The sequence below is a fragment of the Empidonax traillii genome, unplaced genomic scaffold, assembly GCF_003031625.1.
Source record: "Empidonax traillii isolate 1590-97213 ecotype Southwest subspecies unplaced genomic scaffold, ASM303162v1 scaffold297:size655095, whole genome shotgun sequence".
Lineage (NCBI taxonomy): Eukaryota > Metazoa > Chordata > Aves > Passeriformes > Tyrannidae > Empidonax > Empidonax traillii.
Window position 1 is genome coordinate 259,969 of NW_020955490.1, and position 24,206 is coordinate 284,174.

At 46.1% G+C, this 24,206-nt stretch overlaps 1 protein-coding gene across 1 annotated transcript in view; it reads left to right on the forward strand.

Moving 5' to 3' along the window:
• The first annotated feature begins 7,195 nt into the window (after nucleotides 1-7,195).
• ALK (ALK receptor tyrosine kinase) overlaps nucleotides 7,196-24,206 on the forward strand; it is a 313,240-nt gene continuing 296,229 nt past the window's right edge. The window contains exon 1 of the mRNA XM_027890791.1: nucleotides 7,196-7,988. Within this exon, the coding sequence (XP_027746592.1) occupies nucleotides 7,196-7,988 (793 nt within the window). The remainder of the gene's footprint in view (nucleotides 7,989-24,206) is intronic.

Sequence of the window (24,206 nt, forward strand, 5' to 3'; positions counted from 1 at the left end):
ATTTAAAGCCTATTAATAAAGACACCATTTCAGTTTTCAGCTCTAACCTTCTTGTGTTTTGTGGGAATGAAACCAGGTAATACGGTGGGAAAAGTACAAATCTACCTGCTTTGATGCACTACCTAATTTCCTTGGGTCTGTTAAATAACAGTCTGTTAGCTGCGATTAGTCTCAGAACCCTACTTTTTGACTTTTTTCCTCAATCATATACAGACTATTTCATTGAGCGCAATGTGTGATTTAGGAATGCAAGTCTGCATCACCACCCAAATGCAGTCAAAGATCACCCTCTTTTTGTCTTATTCCTAGGCATCTCGGGGCTTTTTCCATATTGTCCCCAAGGGAACATCCCCTCAGAAGGTGGCAGAGCCACTTAGGTCTGTACATCACCCAAACTGGTGACACTAACCAGAAGCAAATTCCCATATACCTGGGTGAGGCACGTCCTAAACCCTTATCCCGATCAACTGATTTTTAATTATTTTTTTCTAAATGTAGTAGAGAAGGCAGGGGCTAAAAAGATAAGACTAACTGATTCCACTCCAGGTAACAGCACCCACAGATATTAAAGGGGAGTGTGGAGGAAGGCTGCAGTATGCCACCACAGATTGTTTATCTCATCCTGAGGAGAGATTAGAGAGCAGATTCTTTAGTCGTGCCAGCCTTTCTTCTCATTGGGGCCAACTTTAACTTCCCAGTTAAGAGAGAGGTCAGTGAGGTGCCCCTGTAATTTCCAAGATAAAGAGTAAATTTGAGAAGACGTGGTCTATCTTAGCAAGATGTTGAGCATGAAAGAATCAATTAAATGGTTCTGTAACATTATCTGTAGCAAATTATTCTGTACATGACTTGAAAATCTGAAGTGTGCCCTGAGTCTACCCAGTTACAGTCAATAGGAGACTTACTAATCACCAAAATGAGCCCAGCATTAGGCTTAAATTGATTGAATCCCAGAGGAAAATACTGAGAACTGAAAACTGTAGAAATCCCCCAGCAGCAGCTTCATTTGATGGAAATCTGATTGATCAGTGGAAGCAGGAAAAAGACCCTTAATAAACTGTTTGTAGAGATTTTTAGAACATTTCATGTGCCCAGCATACAATATTCTGCAAAATTAATCATTCTCACTAGCATGTGATACTGAGGCAGAGTTCCACAGGTTTATATGACTATCCACTGGAGTACAAGAAGAAGCTGAATGAAAAGACTGGTAGCCCCGAATTTAATTCAGTCCATTTAGCATTTATTCCAGTAAGTAATCTGAGCTCAAAGGAATAGAAGCAAACAGATGGATTTGAAATCTTTCTGTGTCAGATATTATGTTCCAGAACACTACTCTGTATTTCAGTTTGTTTCTAGTTGTCTTCCTCTTCTAAGAGAAGGATGACCTGTGGAGGGCCAGGGATAACAAAACACTGTGACTTTTGCAACAGGAAAGTTGTGAATAGAGGCCCTACCCATGGGTTGTGACATGCGTCCCTACCTCTACCACCTTCCTAATTTAAATCAAGGAAATCAAGAAAAACTAGATGTCCTGGTTCTTGCCAGGAAAGGATTAATTGTTTGCAGGACCTATGAGGGGACTAGGACGTGGATGTTATTCTCAACCACCTCACATCCTCACTGGAGGCAGGGGAAAGGAGCTCTCTTCCAGCCAGGAGTTCCTTCCAGTCATGAAAATGTGGCGGAGGGAGGGCTCCAGTATTCAGGCTTTTTTTCACTGTGGATTGTTTCTTTTCTTCTGCCATCTGGCATTAGTACTGTTGCTGTTCCTGTTCTTATCTCACTGCTGTTTCTGGTAAATTCTTCTTCTCTCAGCCCATGACCTTTGCCTTTTGTGCCTCCAATTCTCCTCTCCAATCTGCTGCAGCGGGGAGGGGCTGTGAGGACACGGGGAAAGCGGGGGACGGAGCAAGTGAGTGGCACGTGGTTTGGAGTTTCAATGGGAACACTAAATTGGGGAGTACCATTGCTAAAGCACACCATTCAACAAGAAACTGTTGTGCAGCTGGCTCCCTGTGCTAAGTGAGGTTTTCCTCCCTCTCAAACACTCCCTGGTGCCTTTTCCCCAGGAAAAGTCTTGCCTAGGACAAACCCTCCTTTTGCAGGACAAGGGTTGTTATGAGAAATGGAGGCATGTGGCAAAGTCTATTCCAGGATAGCCACAGCTGTTCAAAGCTTTCCGTGTCCTAGATGGGTGATTTCCAGGACCAACTCCTGGGCCCACTGGCACTGAAGTTCCTGACAGTATTTCTGGGAGGTGACCCAGGTTGACTCCTGTGTGCCTCAACTCCCCTCCATGGGCCCAGCAGCACAGACAGTCCTGCTGGGCTGTGTTTGAGCAGCTGCTCCCCTGGGCTGGGGGCAAAGGCTGTGCCTGCATCCCTGCCCTTCTTTTCTCCCTTTTGGGGGCCTGCCCAGGATCACAAGCTGTTTGCCCTGGACGTGTCCATGGGGACTGAAGACAGTCCTCTTGGTGCACACCAGCCAAATTGTGGGAATTTCTCTGGCATGCCTGCTGTGCCAACTTTCAATCCCCAACGTCCTGGAATTAGGCAGGTCCAAGAGGATGTGATGCTGTGTGTCTGCTTTAATTGCTGATTCTGAGCAATGCCATGACTAAAGGAGAAGTGGTAAAGAGTTCAAAACCTGCCCTTTACAGGAAAAAAGCAGGAAACCAGAAACCTTCACAAAAGTCTTCTTTGGCTCTTTTACACTCTGGTGAGAAATGGGGTGGGTCTAGTGGCTGATGCTCTGAAGGAAATTCAGCGCCTTGGGAAAAGGGCTGAGAAGCCCATCTTGTGGGCAGTGTTTTACCCACTGGGCCAGGCTGGGATTAGAGAGCTCGGGAGGCTCTCTGGGGTGGCAGCTTTCCCCCAGTGCCAACTGTTGTGGCTGTGGCCTGGAGTGTCCTGCCGTGCTGACAGCACCCACCTGCTGGGGCTGTCCTTGGCAAAGGCTCCAGAGCTGAGCAAGGTCCTGGCAGAGAGGAGGGGAGCAGCTCTTCTCCAGCCATGGACCAGGAGCTCTCCACAGCATCTTTTCCAGCCCTAAGACAAGGGAAGGTGCCCATTGGTCTGATGGATAAGGCCCTGCAGGGATCTCACCAGGCTCCTTTCACCTGCCTGTCCTCCAGCCACCACTCCAGGGGCTGCGGGTCATCAGTGGTTCTGTGGGTGCCAGGGATTCTGTTGCACTCTGGGGGATGTTTGGAGGCAAAGCTGGAGGTGCCTAAATCACCTGCCCCAAAATAGGCTGGAGGAAGCTGGAATGAAGTAAGATGTGAGCAAAAGCCCTCTCAAGTTGACAGCCACTCCCCTCTAGCTTGAATTTGTAGGTCTTTCGTACTTTGATTAAGCACGTGCCTAAGGTGTTCGAGAAACAACCCGTCCAGTTTTCATTTGGAGGTGTCATTGTGGGGGCTCAAGGGCTCAAGGGATGGGCTGTCAGGAGGAGGCACAGCAGATACTGGGCCTCATCAGAAAGGCCCATTCTGCTGCTGTGAGACATGCTGTCCCAGTGTTTGTGCAGTTGACCTACATCTGCCCCCTCAGCCTTCACCACTGGGTCTGTCCCATCTTCTCTGAACAGGTCTGTTCAGGGCCACTTTGCCCCTCCAAACACAGGTCTAGAAAGCAAAAGACATAAAGCAAAACCCACCCAAGCCCTACACCAGTTGTCCTCTTGATGGTGAGATTTCTGGGATCCCAAGTGCCAGGCTGTGGCAACGCCCTGGAGGTTCCTGCTCATATCTGTGCATCTGTTGGTGGTGCTGGTGACTCCCCCAGGCCAGCCATCTCCTCCCTAAAGATGGCATCAAAGTTGTCCATCATGAACTCCACCAGCACCTTCCCCTGCACACATCCCAGCCGTGCTCTCAGCCCAGGGACCAGAACGTGTGTCAAGCAGCCTTTCCCATCCATCCTGAGCCTCTGCACAGAAGGCTGTGGCTGTGGGACAGCTCTTCCAGGCATCTATCCCGCCAGCATTTGTTGGGAGATAAATTTTTTGGAGACCCCTCTGGGCAGCCCAGCTGGCACAGGCTGGGGAGGCTCCAGACAGCATTACTGGCACACTCAGAGCCAGCGCAGCCTCCAGCGGGAGCAGCTCCTCCTGGGGTGGGCTCAGCAAGTTTGGCCCCAGGCAGATGGCCAGGCTGCTGGAGGTCATTCTGCTGGTGGAGATGTGCTGCTGATATGCTGGAGCAGGGACAGCAGCTGCTTGAGGAGGAGGAGATTTGCTGCCAGCAACTTCCTGGCCACCCTGAGGAACAGCAAGGCAACGCTCCTCGAGCACATGCTGCCCACAGCCATCCCCAAGGCTGGCACGGGGCAGGGGTTGCCCGTGGCTCTGTTGTGCAGCTTTGCAGGTGCTCTCAACCAGCACTCGAGGCTCTGCACTTGAGGAAGGAAGCACGTGGTTGCCTCCCAGCTTCTGATTTCACCCAAGGCCATGCCAGGGAAGGCTCTCTGTCCATTCCCCTGCAGTCTGACCCCAACCCAGCAACAACAAGCTGACAGAAAAAACAGCATTTTAAGAAGACTGTCCCCTTTTAGGCAAGTCCCAGCCTTCTCCCAGTCCCTGCTCAGGAGGCAGGCTGTTGCCTCCCTGCTTACCCTTTCAGATGAGAGATCTTTTCCTCCCTGCTGGCCATCTGCATTGCTGCCATCCAGTCCTCGTAGAGCTCTGTGATGAGGAGCTTGGAGAGGATGCTTTGGAGGAAGTCCTGCAATGCCAGGTGAGCCTTTGAAGATTCCAGCCTAGCCAGGAGCTCTTGCAGCTGCAGGTCAGAAGCACTCACCTTCAGGAGGACGACAAGTGGCAGCGCAGGCTGGCTTCCCATGAAGACCTCTCTGGTGTGGTCCAGGGCCTCCCACAGCTCCTGAAGGGCTCTCATGCTGGAACACCTCCTGAATATGCCCTCAGTGGTCAATCCTTACTGGTGCAGGACAACCAGCAGCTCCTCAGGAGAGGCAGGGACTTGTCTGAGGAGCTGCCTTGCAACAGCAGTGGCTGGGGCAAGAGCTCTGCCCCACATCGGTTTCCTTCTCGTGCCGGGTGTCTGTGCCCAGACGCCTGAGCGATGGGGGAAGATCACCTTCCTGTCCTACAGGAGACTGAGCAGGATCTGTTCCGTGATCTTCCCAGGCACAGAGGTGAGGCTGACAAGTGGGAGTTCCCAGGGTCCTCCTTTCTACTCTTTCTTAAAACTGGGTGCAAGGTTTCCCTTTTTCCAGTCACCAGGGACTTCACCTGACTGCCATGAGTTTTCAACGATCATGGTGAGTGGCTTGGCAACTCCATCAGATGATTTCCTTTAGGACTCTGGGATGCACCTCCTTATGTTCCATAGACTTAGGCCTGGTCAGGTTCCTCAGGTGGCATATTCTATCTTGAGTGCTGCAATGCATGTTTTAGGAGTTAGGGAGATAAATCATCCATGCTGTGGAGGAGCAGGCATAAGCATGATTTTACTCTGTACTCCATACTGCAGTTTGTTGGGGGAGAGGGGAGCTTGGGGAAATGTCCTGTGAGCCAGCACCTTTTGAGTCCTGGTGTGATGTGGCTTGTGAGCCAGCACCTTGGAGATGTTTCTTGTGAGGAGCTGAGAGCTTGTGGAAGGGTCCTGTACAAAAGGAAGGGCTTGTCAGTCACCACTTGTGGAAATCTGTTGTACAAATTTCAGGTCTTGCCAGCCACCACCTTCGGAGTCTCACTAGTGGGCTGGTTGCTGGAGTTAAGGTGACTCCACAGTAAAGCCCAAGAGTTCCCTGACCCCTGGTCTGGTGTCTTTGCTGAGGAGAATTTGAAACGAACCTCACAGCTCTACACATGGCTCATGACAAGACTGAGACCCAAAGTCACTAAGACTGAAAAGAGAAGGATTAGGGTTCATATGTTGGGGAAGTGAATATAATGGACTGTGGAATAAGAAGAGCTGGGGGAAAACAAGGGTATGTCCAAAGCACATTATCTTCATTTTGGGAAATACCATTGTATTAAAAACGGGCTTTGAATTAGCTCATCTGTATGAGGCAAAATACAGCACACAAGTGGCTTTATTTTTTGTATTAACTCTATTATCTAACTAATCCTTCGGCAATTGTCCTGAAGTTCCTTCCTCAGTGCTTCTGTACAGAAAAGATCATGGTTCCCTTTTCTAGCATCACGTCTGCAATTGCACTCTCTGGCATTACAATTATGGAGGCATTACACTGTGGTTCTGCTCCACAATATCTGTATATTAACATTAACTTGATATAAGCAGAAGAATAACCGCATGACAGAATAATTGCACTCTAATGATTATATAGTTAAAGTACCTGGATTACAAAAATATACATGCATTAAGTATCAAACTAAAGAGATAATAATAAGTCATTAATTCATACAGGCAACTTCCAGAAATATGAATGAGTTATGATTAGCTATCCTAAGGCACAGCACTAATGTAATTACAGTAATTATATTGTATTTATTAAAGGTAAAAAAGGGGAAATTGTTGCATGAACCTTTCTTAAGGCTGTTTTCATTCTGAAATGGAAGAATTTTGATCAGTTTTTTAGAACGACTTATGCTCTAAGACTTTCCCCTCCCTACGTCTCATCTTTTTTTTTTTTTTTTTCTCTACAGAGGAAAGACGTTCAGGTTTGTTTTGTGGACGTCAGCCTTTAAGCAGTTAAGGAAGGAAACTAGGAAGGAAAGGAAGTGAAAAAAAGGGAAGAATGGAAAGGAAGGGAATACAGAGGTAAGGAAAGGAAGAAAAGCGAACAGCTCTGTCCATCATTGCCTGCACAGAGAGAAGAGGCGAGGAATGCGGGATCCCTGCGTCCCCTACCACACGGGGCTCGGCGCCCGGTGCCCGACCCGAGTCCCTCCGGGCCAGGTGGAGGTGCTGCTCCAGCCCTGCCTTTCCCGGAGTGCCGGGCCTGCTCCTGCGGGCCGCAAAGGGCCGCTCCCGCAGTCCCGTGTCAGGGGTCCGTGCGCGCCTCAGCCCCGTCGGCGGGGACCGCTCTGCCCCATCCCCGGGACGGCGCATCCCCCGCCCGCTCCCGCTCCGGGGCCGCCGGGCCATTTTTTTCTCAATGAACGCTCCGCCCGCCCCGCCCCCGGACATTTGCATAACGAGGGCTGCCGGGCACGCCATTGGCTGCTGGCGGGCGCGCTCGGGCGTGACGTCAGCGCTCGCTGGGTAATGCCTGCGTTGTGGCGGGTAGTTGGAGCCGGCAAAGCCCGCGCAGCGGCGGCGGTGGCTTCGGGCTCTCTGGGCTCCCCCCGAGCTCCCCGGGCACACCTGCCCGGCAGCCCCGGGCTCCCCGGGTGGACCGGCCTCCACAGCGGACCTGCACCGGCATCGCGCTCCGAGGGCGCAGGACGGGGCGCTGCGGACCCCCCGCGGGTCATGGCCGGGCGCAGGCTGCCCGCCGGCCTCCTGGCCGCCACCTGCCTCGCCCTGAGCTTGGCCCAGGGGGCGGCGGGGCCGCGGGAGAGCCCCGGCCTGTCGCGGCTGCAGAGGAGGAGCCTGGCGGTGGACTTCGTCGTGCCCTCGCTGTTTCGCACCTACGTGCGGGAGCTGGTGCTGGGGCCGCCGGGGCGCGGCGCGGCGCGGTGCCGCCTGCGCCTGGACTGCGCGCCCCTGCTCCGCTTCGCCCGTGGGGCGCTGCCGCGGGCCGCGCCACCCGGGCCCCTCGGCGGGCCCTCCGCGGCGAGCGGGCGGCGGCTGCGGCGCGCCAAGCAGCTGGTGCTGGAGGTGGGCGAGGGCAGCCTGCGGGACGGCTGTGCCGGAGAGCCGCCGCCGGGCTCCGGCGGGGCGCACCTGGAGTTCAACCTCACCGAGCTCTTCGCCTGGTGGCTCCGCGCCGGCGACGGGCGGCTGCGGGTGCGGCTGATGCCCGAGCGCCGCGGCGCCCTCCCGGGCAGCGAGCGCGGGCTGTCGGCGGCCATCCGCGCCGCCCGGCCCCGCATCCTGTTCCACGTCTCGGCGGCAGGTGAGCCGTGCGTTGCATGCCGGGCAGCGCCCCCCGCACAGCCCCCGCCACGTCCCGCCGGTGCGGTGTGTCCTCCCCGCCGGGACACGCGTGCAGCCGGTCCGCACCGTCCCGGTCACTGACAGCTGCGGAGGATGCGGGAAGCGCAGCTCCCCCGGGCAGTCGCGGCTTCCCCGAACGGCTTGTCCTTAAAGGCTGCGCTTTACCGGTGCGAAGTGTACCGAGGGGCTTCGATGGGGCCAGGAGGACTATTTTCAAAGTGCTGAGGGATTTTTACGAAAAGCGTATGATAGCCGCAACCAAGATCCGAAGGTTAAAGGTGTTAGTCGAAAGACAGACAGCAAGATCAGGTTCTTTGAAACTTAAAAAGGGCTGCTTCCTCAAAGTGCTGCAAGTGTTTTCAAGGTTATGTGCAGGCAGACTAGGGAACAGCACAAACATGTTCAAAACTGGGGCTGACCTGTACATTAATGTTACTGCTATCAATATTATTAGCTATTGGTGTTATTGGTATTAACATTATTCTTCTTTCTTAAATATAAAAGGTAATGGCTGATAGACCTGCAAAAAGGTTTTCCTCTCAATTTTATGTATCTGCAACTGAGTTAATTTCTATCCCTTTTAAAACCACAGAGAATCCTTAGTGAACTGCACTGTATCAGCTACAGTATGACATGAAGTTGTACATCAGAGGAGACTCATGTAGCATTGGTACTTCTGTGAAGAGAGAACCTGGCTTAGGATTTTGGTTCTGCTTGGCAGTGATTTGCAGTCAGGGTGTGGGGCAGCTCCTTTACCTAAAATCAGGGCTCTTTTTTGGGCCAGTGATCAAGAGAAATTTCCATTCTGTGTGTACATTGTACCTTTTAACACAAGCTCTGATTCAGCCTCTCCTACTAAAAGAATATAATACCTAGAGGACTGCAGGGCCAAATAATTTTGTCACAGTTAAGTTAGACAGCTTTTACGAAGCTGTGTAGAAGTCAACGGTGTGTCCCTGAGTAGCCACCTACTTAATGGGTGACAAAGTATACTTCAGTAAATTTCCAAGAGACAACACAAGTCGGTGCTGGGCTTTGAAGACAGTTGGAGCAACTGATCTTTGATGCTCATCTGAAAAGATGGGATAGCCATCTGAGGAACTAGAAATGGGACCCATCTCGTTCCTTGCTACCTGAAACAAAAATCAAAGCAGACTGTTGGAGCAGGCTGGCTGTGAGTCAGTCTTACAGCTGTGGCTGAAGTGAGGTACCCAGGTTAGCTCTTCCTGTGTCGGATCTGGCAGGGATAACACACAGGTGTTAGTCTCCACCACAAGGTGGCTAGGTGAGGCCAACACATTCTACCTTTTAGCAAGTCTTGCCTTCCTCTGTTGCCGTAAAAAAAAAGAATAATTAAAAATTAAAGACACCAAAACCTACTGTCTCCTTTTTTTTTTTTTCTTTGGGGAATTTATTGTGATTAGCACTTGTTTTAATTTATAGATCTCCTTCTTCAGCTTTAGTTTTGAATGCCATCTTGACTCAGGTACTTAAAGCAATGAAGGAGGTGGAGGACATATATTTGTCTTCCTAAAGTATGAAGGTGTGTTTTTAACCTGAGTGAAAGGTATACACGTGAAGTGACAGGTGCTCTGATCTTGTGAATACAATGCAGATGGAGCTTTAACCAAAGCTAGTAAAAATCACAGGCTTTTACTGTGTCTGTTGAGAAGAAATGCATGTTTTTCCAGATCAGTAGGAAGCTATGCCCCCATAAAATCATGTTGGAGACAAAGCTCTGCTGTTCTTACTGCACCACAGTCATGCAAAGTCAATCACAGGGGATGCAGGGAAAGGAGGAGCAGAGGGAAGGAATATGGACCTCATCTACTGGTATCAAAGTGATAACTTCTCCTGGCAGCTGTTCATAATCTGTAAAAATCCTAGTCTCTTCCCAGATTCTACACCAAGGTTGCTAACATGCTTAAATTGTGTCGCTCTAAAATTGCAACTCTGCTTTTTCGGCAATAACATCTTAGTGTAGTCACACTGTTAGGTGGCTTTGCCCTGCTTTTGTAACAGGGGTTTGTTTAACAACATTAGAAATCCATTGTTACTGCTTGGCTAAGGTGCTGCCTGTGTGAACACCATGTGTCACTGCCAGGCTTAAATTTGTGCTGTGTAGCCCTGTCGACAGCAGGATGTGCTGACACAGTTTGGTAACAGCATGAACAGCATCCACCAGTGCAGATTCCAGCAATTATTGACACCACTGCAGCTAATGTGTACAGGGCTTAACTAAAGCCCTTCCTAAGGCAACCTAGCCTTTCCTTCATTGGTTAAGCTAATTGGAAATGGATTTCAAACAACACAATCCTTCCATCAACAATGTAAAGCTGCTTCACTTATGTTGACACACTTGGCTTTTTTTTTTTTTTTCTTCCTTCTCTACTGGAGGTGCCCACGATTGCAGTACTTCCCAGGAAAATGTATAATTACCTTGCTAAATTATTTTTGCCGGATTATCCTCCACATGAGTGGCAAATGAATTATATTTTAGGATAAGAAAAAATTTGCAAGGGGATGAATTCCCATTGACCTTAGGGTTGGCAACAGAGTCCTGTAAATAATGCTTTATTGCCTTTAAGTGTTATACTCTCAGATGCTGGCTTAAAGATAAATTTAACTAGAGTGAACCTTTTCCCTTTTTAGCAATGTTTGCACAAAGCATAAAGCACTTTGTCTCAGTCTGTTACTGAACAACTGGTAAAGGATCTACTTATGGGCTGCTGCTGTTTAACAGACAAACCATAAAGTTCACAGGAATTTCTACAGGGCTTTCCTGCAAATGCTCTTGATGTCAGATTTCTCTCACACTCATCCTTGTGGGAACACATCCTCCTGCAAGAAAAAGCTTCCATTTAGAGAAACTGTGGTCCTCAGCCCATCTACTGTTTCTGTGTCAGCTTGGTCTTTTCAAAATTTGGCACAAGAGAGTTTTCCTCTCTTGGAAAGACTTTTGGAGTGAATACTGTCTTCTTATCTTTCCTCCAGTGCTTCTCTGGGACAAAAAGAAAAAAAAATCAAATAAATTTCATTCATTTCTGTGGAAAAACACACAACAAAAAATGCAGAGGAAGGGATAGGTGAGCTTGGCCAGGAATGCAGTGTTGCAGATCTCTCATAGTTTAGGTGAACCTCAGCTACTAGGTTGCTGTTGGATCTGTTCTCATTGTCTTTAGTTTTGACTGGAAATTCCACCCTACCTCCAAGGAAACTGTCCCCAATAGAATTTAATAAAAAAACCAGTACATTGCCATGGGGAATTAAACAGCTAGCGTGAATATTACTCTCAGGGCATTCCAGGCTAGATTTAATTCTGGTATTACAGGATTTGCTATATGGTGTTGAACCACAGTGGGTCTCTGTAGCAGGATATTCTGGGCAGGTTATTGAGCTTTCTTGAGAGAAAAATCCTAATATTAGTCTGTACAGAGTCAGTGCATTAGCACTGACTGTCCCTTGCACAACTAATCCTCTGCTGCTGGGCTAAAATTACACAATCAGATAGGATACATGTCTTGTGCAGAAGTCTTGTGGGGGCCTTGTTGGCAAATCAATCCTGCAGATAATACAGCGTGGGAAGGCTTGGGTCAAAGCGAGTGCTCTGCACTCATGTGGGCTCCACAGTGATCCAGAGCCCTTCCACCCAAATCCTGCATTGGTGTTTGGATTTTTTCATGTTAATGTCACAGGTCCACTCACTGTAGGGCACCTGGCCCACAGATGTTGCTAAGTAGGTTTCTTGGGTTTCTTGTGAGTTTACCCAGGAAGTTTAATAAGCTGAACTGGCTATAAAATAACTTCCCATGAGAACTAATTGCTACTTACATATGCAAAGGTGGGAAGCATATGTTAAGAAGGGGCATACAGGGATGAAAATGAGTCATTCCTCCCTCTAAAGGTCAATGTACTTTCATTCAAGAAATAGATTTAACATTCCAATTATATTTTTTAAATAGCAATGCATAACTTTTCATCCTCTGGCTAGGCGAAATATTACTCCTGCACTGTGGCCTTCATCTAAAATTTTATTAACTTGCCACATGTATTCTCCCTGAAACTGTCTGCAGTTGGTACTATGTACCAATGCTATTATAATGCTGAGGCAATTAGGCTTTACATCTTTAGGGTACTGCTACTGTGCATCTCAACTCATTTGCAAGAGGAACCCTTTGCCTAAAGATTAGAAAGAACTTCAGACTAGATAAAAATGTGGTTTTAAAATTAGACATTTTGTAAATGAAAATCAGAGCTCCAAGCTGAAATCTGACTGTGGTAAAGTCCACAGAATTATTTCTGCATATTTTAGAGGAACAAGCAGCATTTAATCAAGGCCTCTTAGTTATATTTTTCTTTTATTTTTGTTTTTGTTTTTGTTTTTCTGCCTTCAAAGCACAGTGTTTGGAGTTGTGCCATACTGAGCAGAAAACTGGTAAAAGACATCAGTCACTTTGCAGTTGCTCTCTGTTTTTCTCTCATCCTCAACTATATGCCACATCTGAGATCTAGTCTTCCTCTTCTGATAAAGCAGAGGCAAAACTTGGTGGATAAGACTGAGGCATTGCCGTTGGGCTTCTAAAAGGTTCCAATTATAGTGGGAGTGGCTTTGCTCTTTTCTGCTGGGGTTTTGTTCTTTGCCTCAGTTAACAGACCAGCTTTGCCGCTCCAAAGCTTAAGGAGAGCACGAGTTGCACTCTTGAGTTTACTCTAGACATGAACTAGTGCAAACCAAGGTTTTCCTTTTCTACCCTTGGGTGCCAGTGGGCTGCATGCTGATTACCAGTAGCTAAACCACAGTGAATCATGCGTGTGCTTAGGAGCACCTTTCCTTGTCCCTCCTGCCCTGTTAGGTCTGTAGCACCTCTGTCTAGACCTCCAGTCACTGGTGCTCTTCAGAAGTGTGGATTTAGTCAGCCCACAGTGCCTACTCTTGAACTGTAAATGCCTCTTGCAGAGGAAACCAATTGCCTAGTCATGGGCTTACCTGGGATTATTGGCAGCATGATCCTTGATCCTACTGCTGTCCTATCTGTTCTTGTCCAAGTCACTTCACTACTCCATCAGCACTAACAAAACTCAGGAAAACTCATAGCCTATGACTCTTGTTGCCTAAATGGCTGTGGGGAAAAAAGACTCCAAGCCATATTAGGTAGGAGATAAGATAAGGATACAAAGGCTTTAATGAGCCCCCAGGCTTTTTGGAATACCCCAACGCACGCTCTGAAATACAGATGTTCACAGTTTTTATAATGATTTTCACCCAATCCCGTCCAACCACCACCCAGGTTCTGCCCCCGCCATGCCTCTTGGGAGTTGGGTCTGGGGGTGTTTTGGGACCCCCTCTTCTTCATCTTCTTCATCTTCATCTTCATCTTCATCTTCATCTTCATCTTCATCTTCATCTTCATCTTCCTCAGAGCACATAATGTCCTTGGAGGCCTTCCAGAACTCTAGGCCTGAAGGTTGTTGAGTCTATGGCTGTATCTTCTTCCGTAGGGTTAGGGTGTTCTTCTACAATTCTACCTTGAAAAAGACTAAATAGGCTGTGGAATTTAGGGAATTGATATGGGAATGAGTAACAAGGGTTTGAGCTGGTGTGTTAAAGGGTAAAGGGATAATATGCTGCTACTCTAAAATCTACATTTACTACATAACTACTTCTAAGATCTACAAAAAATAAAAAATCAAAACTCCAAGGTATCACTCTTGACTCATGGTGCCTTGAACACTCTTTCTGTGCTGATCACAAAAATTTGGCTTGCAAAGTCACCAGGCTTTCACAGTAAAGCCACCAGACTTTGATAATTTTTTGCCAGTTATTTGGCAGATAACGTTAGAAATTATGTTCGATCTTTGAGTGGTTCACGGAAAGCATGCTGTGATCGCATGCGTTTTGTTTTCCCAGAGTTAGGCAGTGTTGCTGATCCTAGATGGGTGTCAGAATTATGCACAATGTGTTAATGATTTCTAGGTCTGCTTTCTGCAAGTTTTGTTTGCTTTTAGGCTCATTGTTCTTATGAATGTTCTTCTTCATAAGCATGTTCAGTAAAATAGTCATAAACAAACACCAAAAGGGGCACAAGTAACAGTTATTATGTTTGAATGAACATTTATGGCACCTTTTAAAAATATGTTTTCTCTAAACTTGCTGTGCTTTATTTCCGCATCCTTAAAACCAGGGAATAAAAACCTACAGCAAAGAAGTGCATTGGGACACTTAAGTGCTTTATTATACAAAAGCAGAGACACTCTTCAAAAGCAAAGGCAGATTTCCAGGGTCTGATTGAATTAGATCCTGAAGTAATCTGGTCATTTGGTTCACTACACATTTCAGGTGAACACTACATGATAGGAAATAAAATCTGTGTTTGTGACAATGTTTGTGAATTAGCCAAAAAAAAAGTAGAAAAGGTGAGGGGAGATTGGCAGTTACAGCACTTACTCACAAAATTTCCAACTAAATGAGCCTCATCTTAGTAAAGAAGGTAGCACCTTTTCAATACATCAGTGCTAACTCATTTGAAGTGATGGTGTTTTGAGTCCAAGTTGCTTCCCAAATGACAGCAAATTCCACACTGTGCCTGGACATTTCCAACTGATTCTCACACCAAAGCATTCACTTGGGCTACCCAGAACTAGAGTACTCAGAGTAGGCAATCTACTTTTTTGGCACAAGTGATTTGCCTAACATCAAACAGAGATTCTTGTTGCTTGCTTTCCAAATCTCTTTTTACCCACTGAGACACAGCATCTATTTCCTGAGAAGCCCTTCTGAGCTCAGCAGGGCTGCTGAGACTGCAGTGCCGAGCTGACAAAGGTCCGTTATGAAATGTGCCACATTTGTCTTGCTTCTCTAATTCAGAAAGATTTGGTTGGAGAAAAATGTCATGGAAGCATAAATGCAGATTTGATAAGTCTGACCTTTCTTTTCTTGCGAACAATAAATGTCAGAAAGCTTAAAATGACAAGCTGGAATGGCTGGAGGTTATTTATGTGTTTAAATATTTAGGCAAGAAACACATTTTGAGACTAAAGTCCAATTTACATGAGTATTTTGATTTATGACTGGGGCAGCCGAGTAGCGTCATGGTTGTCACTATCCTGCTTAGCATGGCTGCTCAGAAATTCCCTGTGACAGCACAGATAGGACTTAGATATCTCTGCTTTAGGAAGCTATAAACTATGTCAGTTGTAGTGAGGGAGAATCACCTTCACTTGCTAGTCAAGTAGGATCTATAACGTGATTGAAGTGTTCTGAATGTATCCAGTAGAAAGCTGGTGGCTGGCTCCAAGCTGACTTCAGACAAGTTTCTAACAACAAGCATTTCTTTTGCAAAGGACTTCAGAAGGTAGCTGCAAGAATGGAGTTCTGCTTTGACTTCCAGCTTAACTATCTTGCAGTATTGTCTGTAGTCAATGACTGGCACAGAGTGAGCAGGGAGGAGGTGAGAATCACAGGAGGAACCAGGCTCAGAGCTGTGTATACACAGCTCTGCCACTGACATGGTGTGACATGAAATACTTCCCATTGTGGCAGATACTTTCTTTTGCAAAGTAAGGGTAGTTCTAACTGCTTCTGAAATCTGTTGGTAGAAGGTGCTTTTTTATGGATTACTAGTGCTTTTGCTTTCTAAGAACCTCAATAAAGGCAGTAAGATGCAGTCTGAACTCTGAGATTTCTAAGGCAAAAGCTAAAACAGCCTACCACATTGATTTATTACCATCTCTGCAGTTAATAATCATAGGACTCCTATTTCCTTCACTTCAGCAATAGCAAACTTACAGTTTTGTACGATGCTACGAGAGACTCAGTTTCTGTTTTGTTTTGAAAAATTATGAGCCCTGTCTTTGACTATTTAAAACAGCACACATCTTGAATCCAAACTTTCAAATTTAGGTTTGTAATTTGAATGCTTTGTGCGTCTTTGACCAGGGTTACTTGCAGTCCCACGAAACGGGAGGATGGGACAGGCTGTGGCCCCTTTGCCCGTGGCCATCTGCCTGTGATGCTTTTTGGCAGCTGCAGATGGGCACCATCTCCATTTGCAGAGAGGAATTGCAGGTGTTGGCTGGCGGGTGCTGCCCAGCTAACCGAGCGTTGCCTGTCCTGGGAATGGAAAACACATAGGCAGCGGGGGAAGGTTTATCCTTTATGCTTTCCTGCTTGAAGTATAAGAAATTTGAACAGAATGGGGGATTTGAGATTGTTTAAAAACTTCAGTGGCCTGCTTGTTTCTTCCTGGATTACACATGGCAAAGTGGAGATATTAGGCCGGAACCTTGTAACTAGATGGTTCTAGAAGTGTGGGGCATCCTCTTTACAACTTGTCCCTAGCAACTCTGCAGTTCAGTTTGCAAATACCAGTCTTTCAGTGGTAGTCCAATGTTTACATCAAGGCAGAATAACTGCTTTTCCTGCTCAAACAAGGACATACGCTGAATCCATTTCAGACTGAGATTTCCCCTGTAGTAATGTTCTGCAGAAAGAAAGTGGTGAGTTTCTTTCTGTAAGCTTCTCCCCATTTTCTTACTGACAAGCAGCTCTTTCTGGTTTCATGTCTTACAAAGCCTTGTGATTATTCATAAAATCCAGGTACTGGATAGCCAGGAGACAAGCAGCTATCCAAAAAAATTAAACTTTTATTCAAATAAAAGAGGGAGGTTGCTGAACGAACCTCAGTGAGGTCTCTCAAGTCAGTGGAGGTTGCAGCCTCTTTTAACCCCTTTTGCCCGTATTCCTGGTCCCTCCCTATTTCTCCACTGGCTGAAATACTCCGGGGTTACAGGCTTCTCAACACTCCTACTATATATTCCCCCCTTAAGTTATTAGGTGGCTCTGAAAGTCACTGACATTTTTCAAGAGGGAGGCCACAGCACACTTCAAAATGGGGAACATGGGCACAAGATGCATTCTGTGCTGCTGGTTGGTGCCCCCACCTCTGGGCAAACTGCACCTCTCTGTGACTGACAGCTGAACAGCCAGTAACTTGTGACTTCTTACTGCCAACTGTGGCTACACTACAAACTTTGCAAGAACTTATTCCTAATATCATGAAAGAAAACCATGACCCTGTGTTCAAGTCGCAGGCTGGGCAAAGGGAGAGCAGAAGGCTCTCTGTAAGTTGGTGGTGAGTGCAGGGAGGAAAAGCGGGGGCAGTGGAGAAGGTGGGAGTGCAGTGTCAGATGGCCGTGTGGGGATTCTTGTGCTGTGTATTTCCTGATGTCTGCGAGGAAGAGGTGAGACTGGTCTGAGTAGACATATTGGAGAGGGTGTTTCTCCATAGGTCATACTCTTTTAAAAAAGTTTTCCTTCCAGCTCAGTTTTGACGGCTTGCATAGTTCCCCTGACTGCAGTTGCTGTAGTGCTGATTTCTAATGAAATCTGTGGTGATCCTTCAGAGCTCTGCAAGTTGCAGCAAACCTCTAATCACAACTTGTACATTGGCATTCACCTGCTGTTTCTACTGGCCCATTAAGTAATGGGCCATCTCAGATGCATCACAGTGTCTGGGCTTTTTATAGCCTCTTTCATGTTGGATTCTCAAAGTACTTTAGGCCTTATCATCCTGGTGACAATGCTAGGCATTATTATATCTATTTTACAGAGAGATCATAGAAGCCAGGGATGGAAAAAGCATTATTTGATTATGTTAGACTGCAAGTGCTGAATAGAATTTTCTCATATAGAATATACTCCATAGTGATGTCTCTCTCTGCACTTCAGCCAAAAGGCCAAGAAAGAACAAGAAATTAGAGTTGAGAGGCTTGATAACTTGCTGGAAATGCTGCAGCAGTTATTGGCAAAACTGCCTCCAAGTCTTCTCTGCTCCACACTGTGTTTGTGACACTTGTCTTTCAAGAAACCTGGGTTTGTCACATTCCGCAGTTTTTGCAATATTGTTTACTTCTTCGTTTTGGGAGCATCTGTGATCTGCCAAGCCTCATCTTCAGACATCCCTCTGTGGCCTTTCCTTTTGTAGGGCAGGGTATGTCAGCATTAGAGAGTGTGATGCACTGGTTATTTCTGAGGGACATTTCATTATTGATGCTAATTAAGCTTGAAACTAATGAGAAAGGATTACTTTTTAGGGCTGGAGAGGAGGCTGGAATAGTTATTATGGGTTAATTATTCTTCTAAAAGACGCATTTTAAGTAACAATTCATTTTGTTAACTTTTTTCTTACGTTGTACAAGAGCCTTATTTGAAAAGGATTCAAAATATAATTGCTGCACTGACCTCATCTAGCTCTCAATCAGTAATCTCCTTCCATCAGCAAAAGGTTAATAAAATCTTTAAGGAAAGGAATTCTGTGCCTTATCTATGTGTAGACAATTTAGAATAGGTCTCCCTGCAAGTATTTCTTATTACCCTTCTGCGTGATGTCTTTGGCATACTTTTTAGATTTGAAAAATGTTGCATTCCATAAAGCTTCCAAATTTAATGGTTGCCTGGCAAAACAGATGCATCACAGTGGCAGAGAGTGAATCTAGTCAGAGCTGGCTGAGAACTGGCCCATAAGTCAGAACCTGTTTCTTTGTTTGTAAAACTAGACCCCGAGGTGAACCTTAAAAATCTTTCCTCAGTTTACAGCCCATGTCATAATTAGTATTTGCTAAGTAACCAAGGAAGGGAGGAGATGAGACTCATTTCAAATGGGAGCCAAGGTTTCTTTCTGTCTGGAAAGCACTGTGGTTTTTGGTGGGGAGGACACACGCTGGTCCACTTTGCTCCTTCCTACCTCATGTTGTCCCTTTCTTCTTGGCTCTCTGTAGAGATGACTAATGGCTTCAAATTGTTGCAATATTGTACTATGAAAATGGAAGGGAGAGGTGGGTTGATATTGTGAGTGCAGAAAGCTGAATAAAATCATAGAAGTGTGTAGGTTGGAAAAGACCTCTGAGATCAATGTTTCAAAGTGGTGGACTGCCAAGTCCATCACTAAACCATGTCCCTACATGTTTCTTTGAACACTTTCAGGGATGGTGACTCCACTACTACCCTGGATAGTCTATTCCAGTGTGTGATAATCCTTTCAGTGAAACAGATTTTCCTAATATCATATCTTAACTTCCCTGGTGCAACTTGAGATCATTTCCTCTTGTCCTCTCCCGTTACCTGGGAGAAGAGACTGAACCCCACCTGGCTACAACCACCTGTCAGGTAGAGAGCAATAAAATCCCCACTGAGCCTCCTTTGCTCCAGGCCAAACAACCCCAGCTGCCTCAGCTGCTTCTCATAGTTCTTGTGCTCCAGACCCTTCCCCAGCTCTGTTGCCCTTCTCTGGACACGCTCTGGCACCTCAGTGTCCCTCCTGTAGTGAGAGGCCCAGACCTGGACACAGCATTCAAGGTGCAGCCTCACCACTGCTAAGCTCAGGGGGATGATCACTTCCCCAATTGTGCTGGCCACACTATTGCTGATACAGGGCAGGATGCTACTGGCCTTCTTGGCCACCTGGGCATGCTTCTGGCTCATGTTCAGCTGCTGTCAGGTCATTTTCCGCTAGGCAGTTTTCCAGCCACTCTTCTCCAAGCCTGTAGTGCTGTGCGGGGTTGTTGTGACCTAAGTATTGTGAGCTGGCACTTCACCTTGTTGAACCTCATACAAGTGGCTTCAGCCCATCAATCCATCCTACCCAGATCCGTCTGTTTCTGTGGACAGGAAGGATGTCACTTTTTATTAGCTGTAGGACAGCTTACTTGCTCCATTAGCCATTTTCCTCATGCCTTCTGTTAGGGCTCCTGCTTTGCATCTTCTATTCATGTGAGGGCTGCGAAAGCAAACACCCATTTGTGAAGATGGTGCTGTGAGCAGCAAGGCCTCGAATGGAAGGCTGGAATTTGCAGCTTAGGACAGCCCTTGGTACTGGGGAAATTTACCAAGTGAGAGCACATTACAGTCTGTCTTGAAAGGGCAGCATTCACCAGTCCCGAGTTCAAGAACATCCTCCATCTGGGTGCTGGTATCAAGTTGAAAGATAAAACATCCTCTGAGTAATCACTCTTGCCACAGAACTCAGCTTAGGCCAGTTTGTAGGATTTGGGATAATATTTGAAGTGCTGAGTCCCTTTTACGATTAAGGTTTTAAATCACACAAAGATTGATCAAAAGCCCAATGTTTCCTTCTCTGCCGTGCCAGCCTACTGTCCTTTATCTCTTGAAACAAAGCAGCATTAACTTTTAAGATCTGATTCAATAACATTTTATGGATAATAATTATGACTGATACTAAGCCTTCAGCAGCCAGTCTGTATGGAGATTTAATATATTGAGGTTTATTACCAGTGTAACCTATCTTTACATCGGTTGTAAAGCAGGATCAACTGCACTGATAAGAGGAAAGAGAAATATCAATGAACTGCTTGCCTCTGCTTCTCTGCAGGGTGTTCATGTTCCTGCCACTTAATATTGCTAGCACGGTGGGAGTTTGCTGGTGAAGAGTTTTTGTTTACAGAGTTTGTTTGCGCAACGGCAGCGTGAATGAACGAATGAATGAATGAATGAATGCATCAATGAGCTACAGCAATCCTATGCTGGAAAAGGAATCCATTAGTGGACAGACCCTGGAGACCAATTGATCATACTTCCCCTTTTAATACTAAGTGTGTGAATGCATAGTTTTCAGAGATGCTATTTAGAGATGAGCTTCACAACCTTCTCTGAGGCTTATCCCAATAATGGAAGTTATTAAATATATGAAACTTCTTTAGACACCTCATATGAGTGGGTTTTTTTCCCAGAAGTTTTCCAGTTTCCCTTATCTCATCAGGACATAATCATATGTACACATGTCAAACCAAACTGAAGACCAGGCTGAGCAAAAGAAAGCTCTGGTTTCTAGGTCCTTAAGTGCTGTGCACAGTGGTCTAATATAAATTACAATATGAGAAAGGAAACTTGCCTTCATTTCCATGTAGGGTCTTCAAGGAAAAGTATCCTGTTGTATTGGCACTGAAGAAGTCACCTGAAGAACCCAGGGCTGGGTCCTTACTCAGCTGAACATTGTGATGTTCATGCATCATTAGCTGTAACTGTATTATATAGTTGCCTTTTTTGCCTTGCTTCTCCTTATAACTTTCTGTATGAGGAAATCTACATCCCTGGTAAGTTCAAATAAGATGCTGTCTGCTTGTGTCCTTTTTGCCTTTTTGATGGGAAAGCAGAAGGGAATTCTAAAGTGCACTGGGAGCTACATGGAGGCCTTGCTTTGACATCTCTAAATATGTGAGTAATGGGGTGCTTAGAACTGATTTTACTTGTGACGGATGATCAACAATAAGGAATCACAAATTGTGGGCAGCAGAGCTTGGAGAGGAGAGCTGCTCAAAAAGATTAATAGGAAGGGAGACCTTTAGTGTAATGAAAGACAAAGTTCCAGCTTGAAAACAGACAATGACACGCTAGATCGAGTTTTGAGGATTTGGACAGTCAGGTTCCCTCTCCAGGCAGCACTGCTGTGCATTTGTAGAGCCCCTCCGTAGATAGGGAACACTGCGAGACAAATGCACTGTAGTTCTCACTTCATCTGCAAGTGAGTACGCTGGGACACCGAGGCATTGGCTTGTCAAAGGGCTATGTAAGCTGGGCATAGGGATGTTGAAGGAACACTAGAAATTTCTATTTGTTCTAAGTGCAAGCCAACAAGAGAAACAGGATGAGACTGCAGTAGAAGGTAACTGGGTCTTGTCACTGCAGGGTTTATTTTACAATCAGACATTTTCCTGTGGAGAAATCATGTCAGAAAAATCATGCAAGTGAAACATAATTGAGAAAAAAACCAAACCAAAACAAAACCTTGTGTCCACTTTTAATTAGATAGTAATTATCGAATTATCAGGAGAAATATAAAGTTTAAAAGAGAATAAATATCTCTGTAATGAAATAATAAAAAAATCCCAATAGGCAAAGTGTAGCTTAACCTTCCCTTCCACTGTAAGTGGCAAGCTGTTATTAATTTGAATGTCATAACTACAAGAGTATGAGCAGGAAGCAGAATTAAGAAAATGTTAGTGGGGCCAGCTACAGGATCATTGTTATGATTGCAACTGTTATTCTCTGTCTCTGACAAGGATAATAGCTTGTGGAAATGAAGCCAGCAAACATGTAAAATACATCTAAATGTTGAGGACCAAACAGAAAATAATAAGTGGACCAGTAATCAGATGCAGAATGCCTTATCTGTAAGTACAGTGGCTTGAAAGATGGCAGTGCTGGTAGATAAACATTAAGAGGACTATGAAGCTGAGGATAAATAGAGCAATATCCTCTAAACAGTAAAGAGCTGGAGCATAAGACCCTGGAAAGACATTCAGGACTTATTGCTTGAGAAAGATCCCTAAAGCTGTCAAGCAGATGTGCAGCTGGTAAGTAGATGACTTGCTGGGACGTTGACTGAAATGGTAGAAGAAATAAATCAGAGGGGATTGCATTAGTGTAACTGAAGGCAGTACATTACTTTGGTTTGAAGTATAGTGTCCTGTGGAGAAAGCAATGACTGTCATCCCATAAGAAAGATCAAACTGAGTGGAGACAAGTCCCAGATCTAGGCTGTAGCAAAGGAAGGCATTTCTCCTCTGAGCAGTCATAATTTTCAGGTTTTCGTGAAGGCCTTGGACTAGAGTTTGATGGGGGCCTAAGGGGCTGATCCTAAGCCTGCCAAAGCCAGTGGCATCTTCCCATTGTACATCTGCTCCACTCTCCTGCTCTCAGGTACAGCCAGGCTGGACAAGAACTACCTTTCCTGCTCTTTGCTCTCAGGCCATCTGCTGTGAATGCACAGGGAGGGAGACACAGCACACCTCATTTTTTTTGTGTCAGAAGATAAGAAATAGAACTTCTTTTCAGCATTTATTTTTGCCAGACCTTAGTCTAGATGGTAAGCAAAAGAAGACATTGGTGCTAAGTTTAGTGACTGAACCAGTATTGTCTATGCTGTCCTTACCCAGGCCAAATGAGCACAAGATGCTAAGAGCCCTTGTTCTTGAATTCTTCATCATCATCATCATGGCTAGGCTTCGCGAACGAAGATTTGAGAGGGGCTCTACCCACGCTTGCTACAAGCGCGCTGATGGCTGAAAAGGCCAATGCGAGATAGACAAGTCCAGTTGCAGAATGTACAGCAGAAAGACTCCCCAGGTGATATCGACAAGACACGATTCTTTCTGCGCTGTCTTTTCTCCTCGAGAGCGATCCTGCGTGTGTTCTCAAAAGCAGCAGCAGCATTATAGATGGTGTGTCTCCAGGCCTCCCGATTGGAGGCCAGGGTAGACCAATGGTTGTGGTCAATATTGCCAAGGCTGAGGGATTGTTTCAGGCAGTCCTTGTATCTCCTCTTCGGGCCTCCTCTCTTGTGGCAGCCAGTGACAAGTTCCCCATAAAGCACGATCTTAGGGAGGCGATGGTCCTGCATCCTGGAGACGTGCCCTGCCCAGCGCAGCTGAGTTCTCAGCAGCACGGGCCCAATGCTTGGGACTGCTGCCTGTTCAAGGACAGATGTGTTGGTCACATAGTCAGTCTTGAATTCTTACTGTTTTGTAGAAGGGGCTTTTGGTCATAACTGTTTCACTGTAGCACATGTGTTAGCCATTAAACACCTCTTGCTGTAGTGAACTCTTAGGCCTTTGGTATCCATTCTATGCCTGGGTTTTGAGTTGAATGAAAACAAAGGAAACATCAGCCCAATAATGGGAATGAAGGAGCAAGAGCATCCTAGTGCAAGCAAAGGGGAAAACAACAGCTCTCCAGAGTCCAGTAACAGGATGAAAGAGCTTGTCAGACAAGGAAAAGCCAACTAACTTGAGGTGTTCATCTGAATGGAGGACCCAGCTTTTTCCTCAGCCTTCCAACCCTGGTCACTGCTTCACTAAAGCCCATCTCCAGAACCTCATGGGCACTTCCATTATCCTGAAATGATCATTGTGTCTGTTGAGAACAAAGTCCTGCAAGGTCCAGAAACAGTTCTGTTTGGGTAAAACACAGTTATCTGTAGCATCTATTGTTGATACAGGTTGCTGGGGTCACACACAACAGCTTTCAGATGTTCCTTTCAATTGTGTGCCCAAGGACACACAGTGTGCTTGACTTCTGGAGCTACAGTTTCATGAAGGCTCAGTTTTGAAATTCACCTCTATAAAAAGTCATAGCTAAAAGCCTTCTTGGTCAGAGCTAAAGATG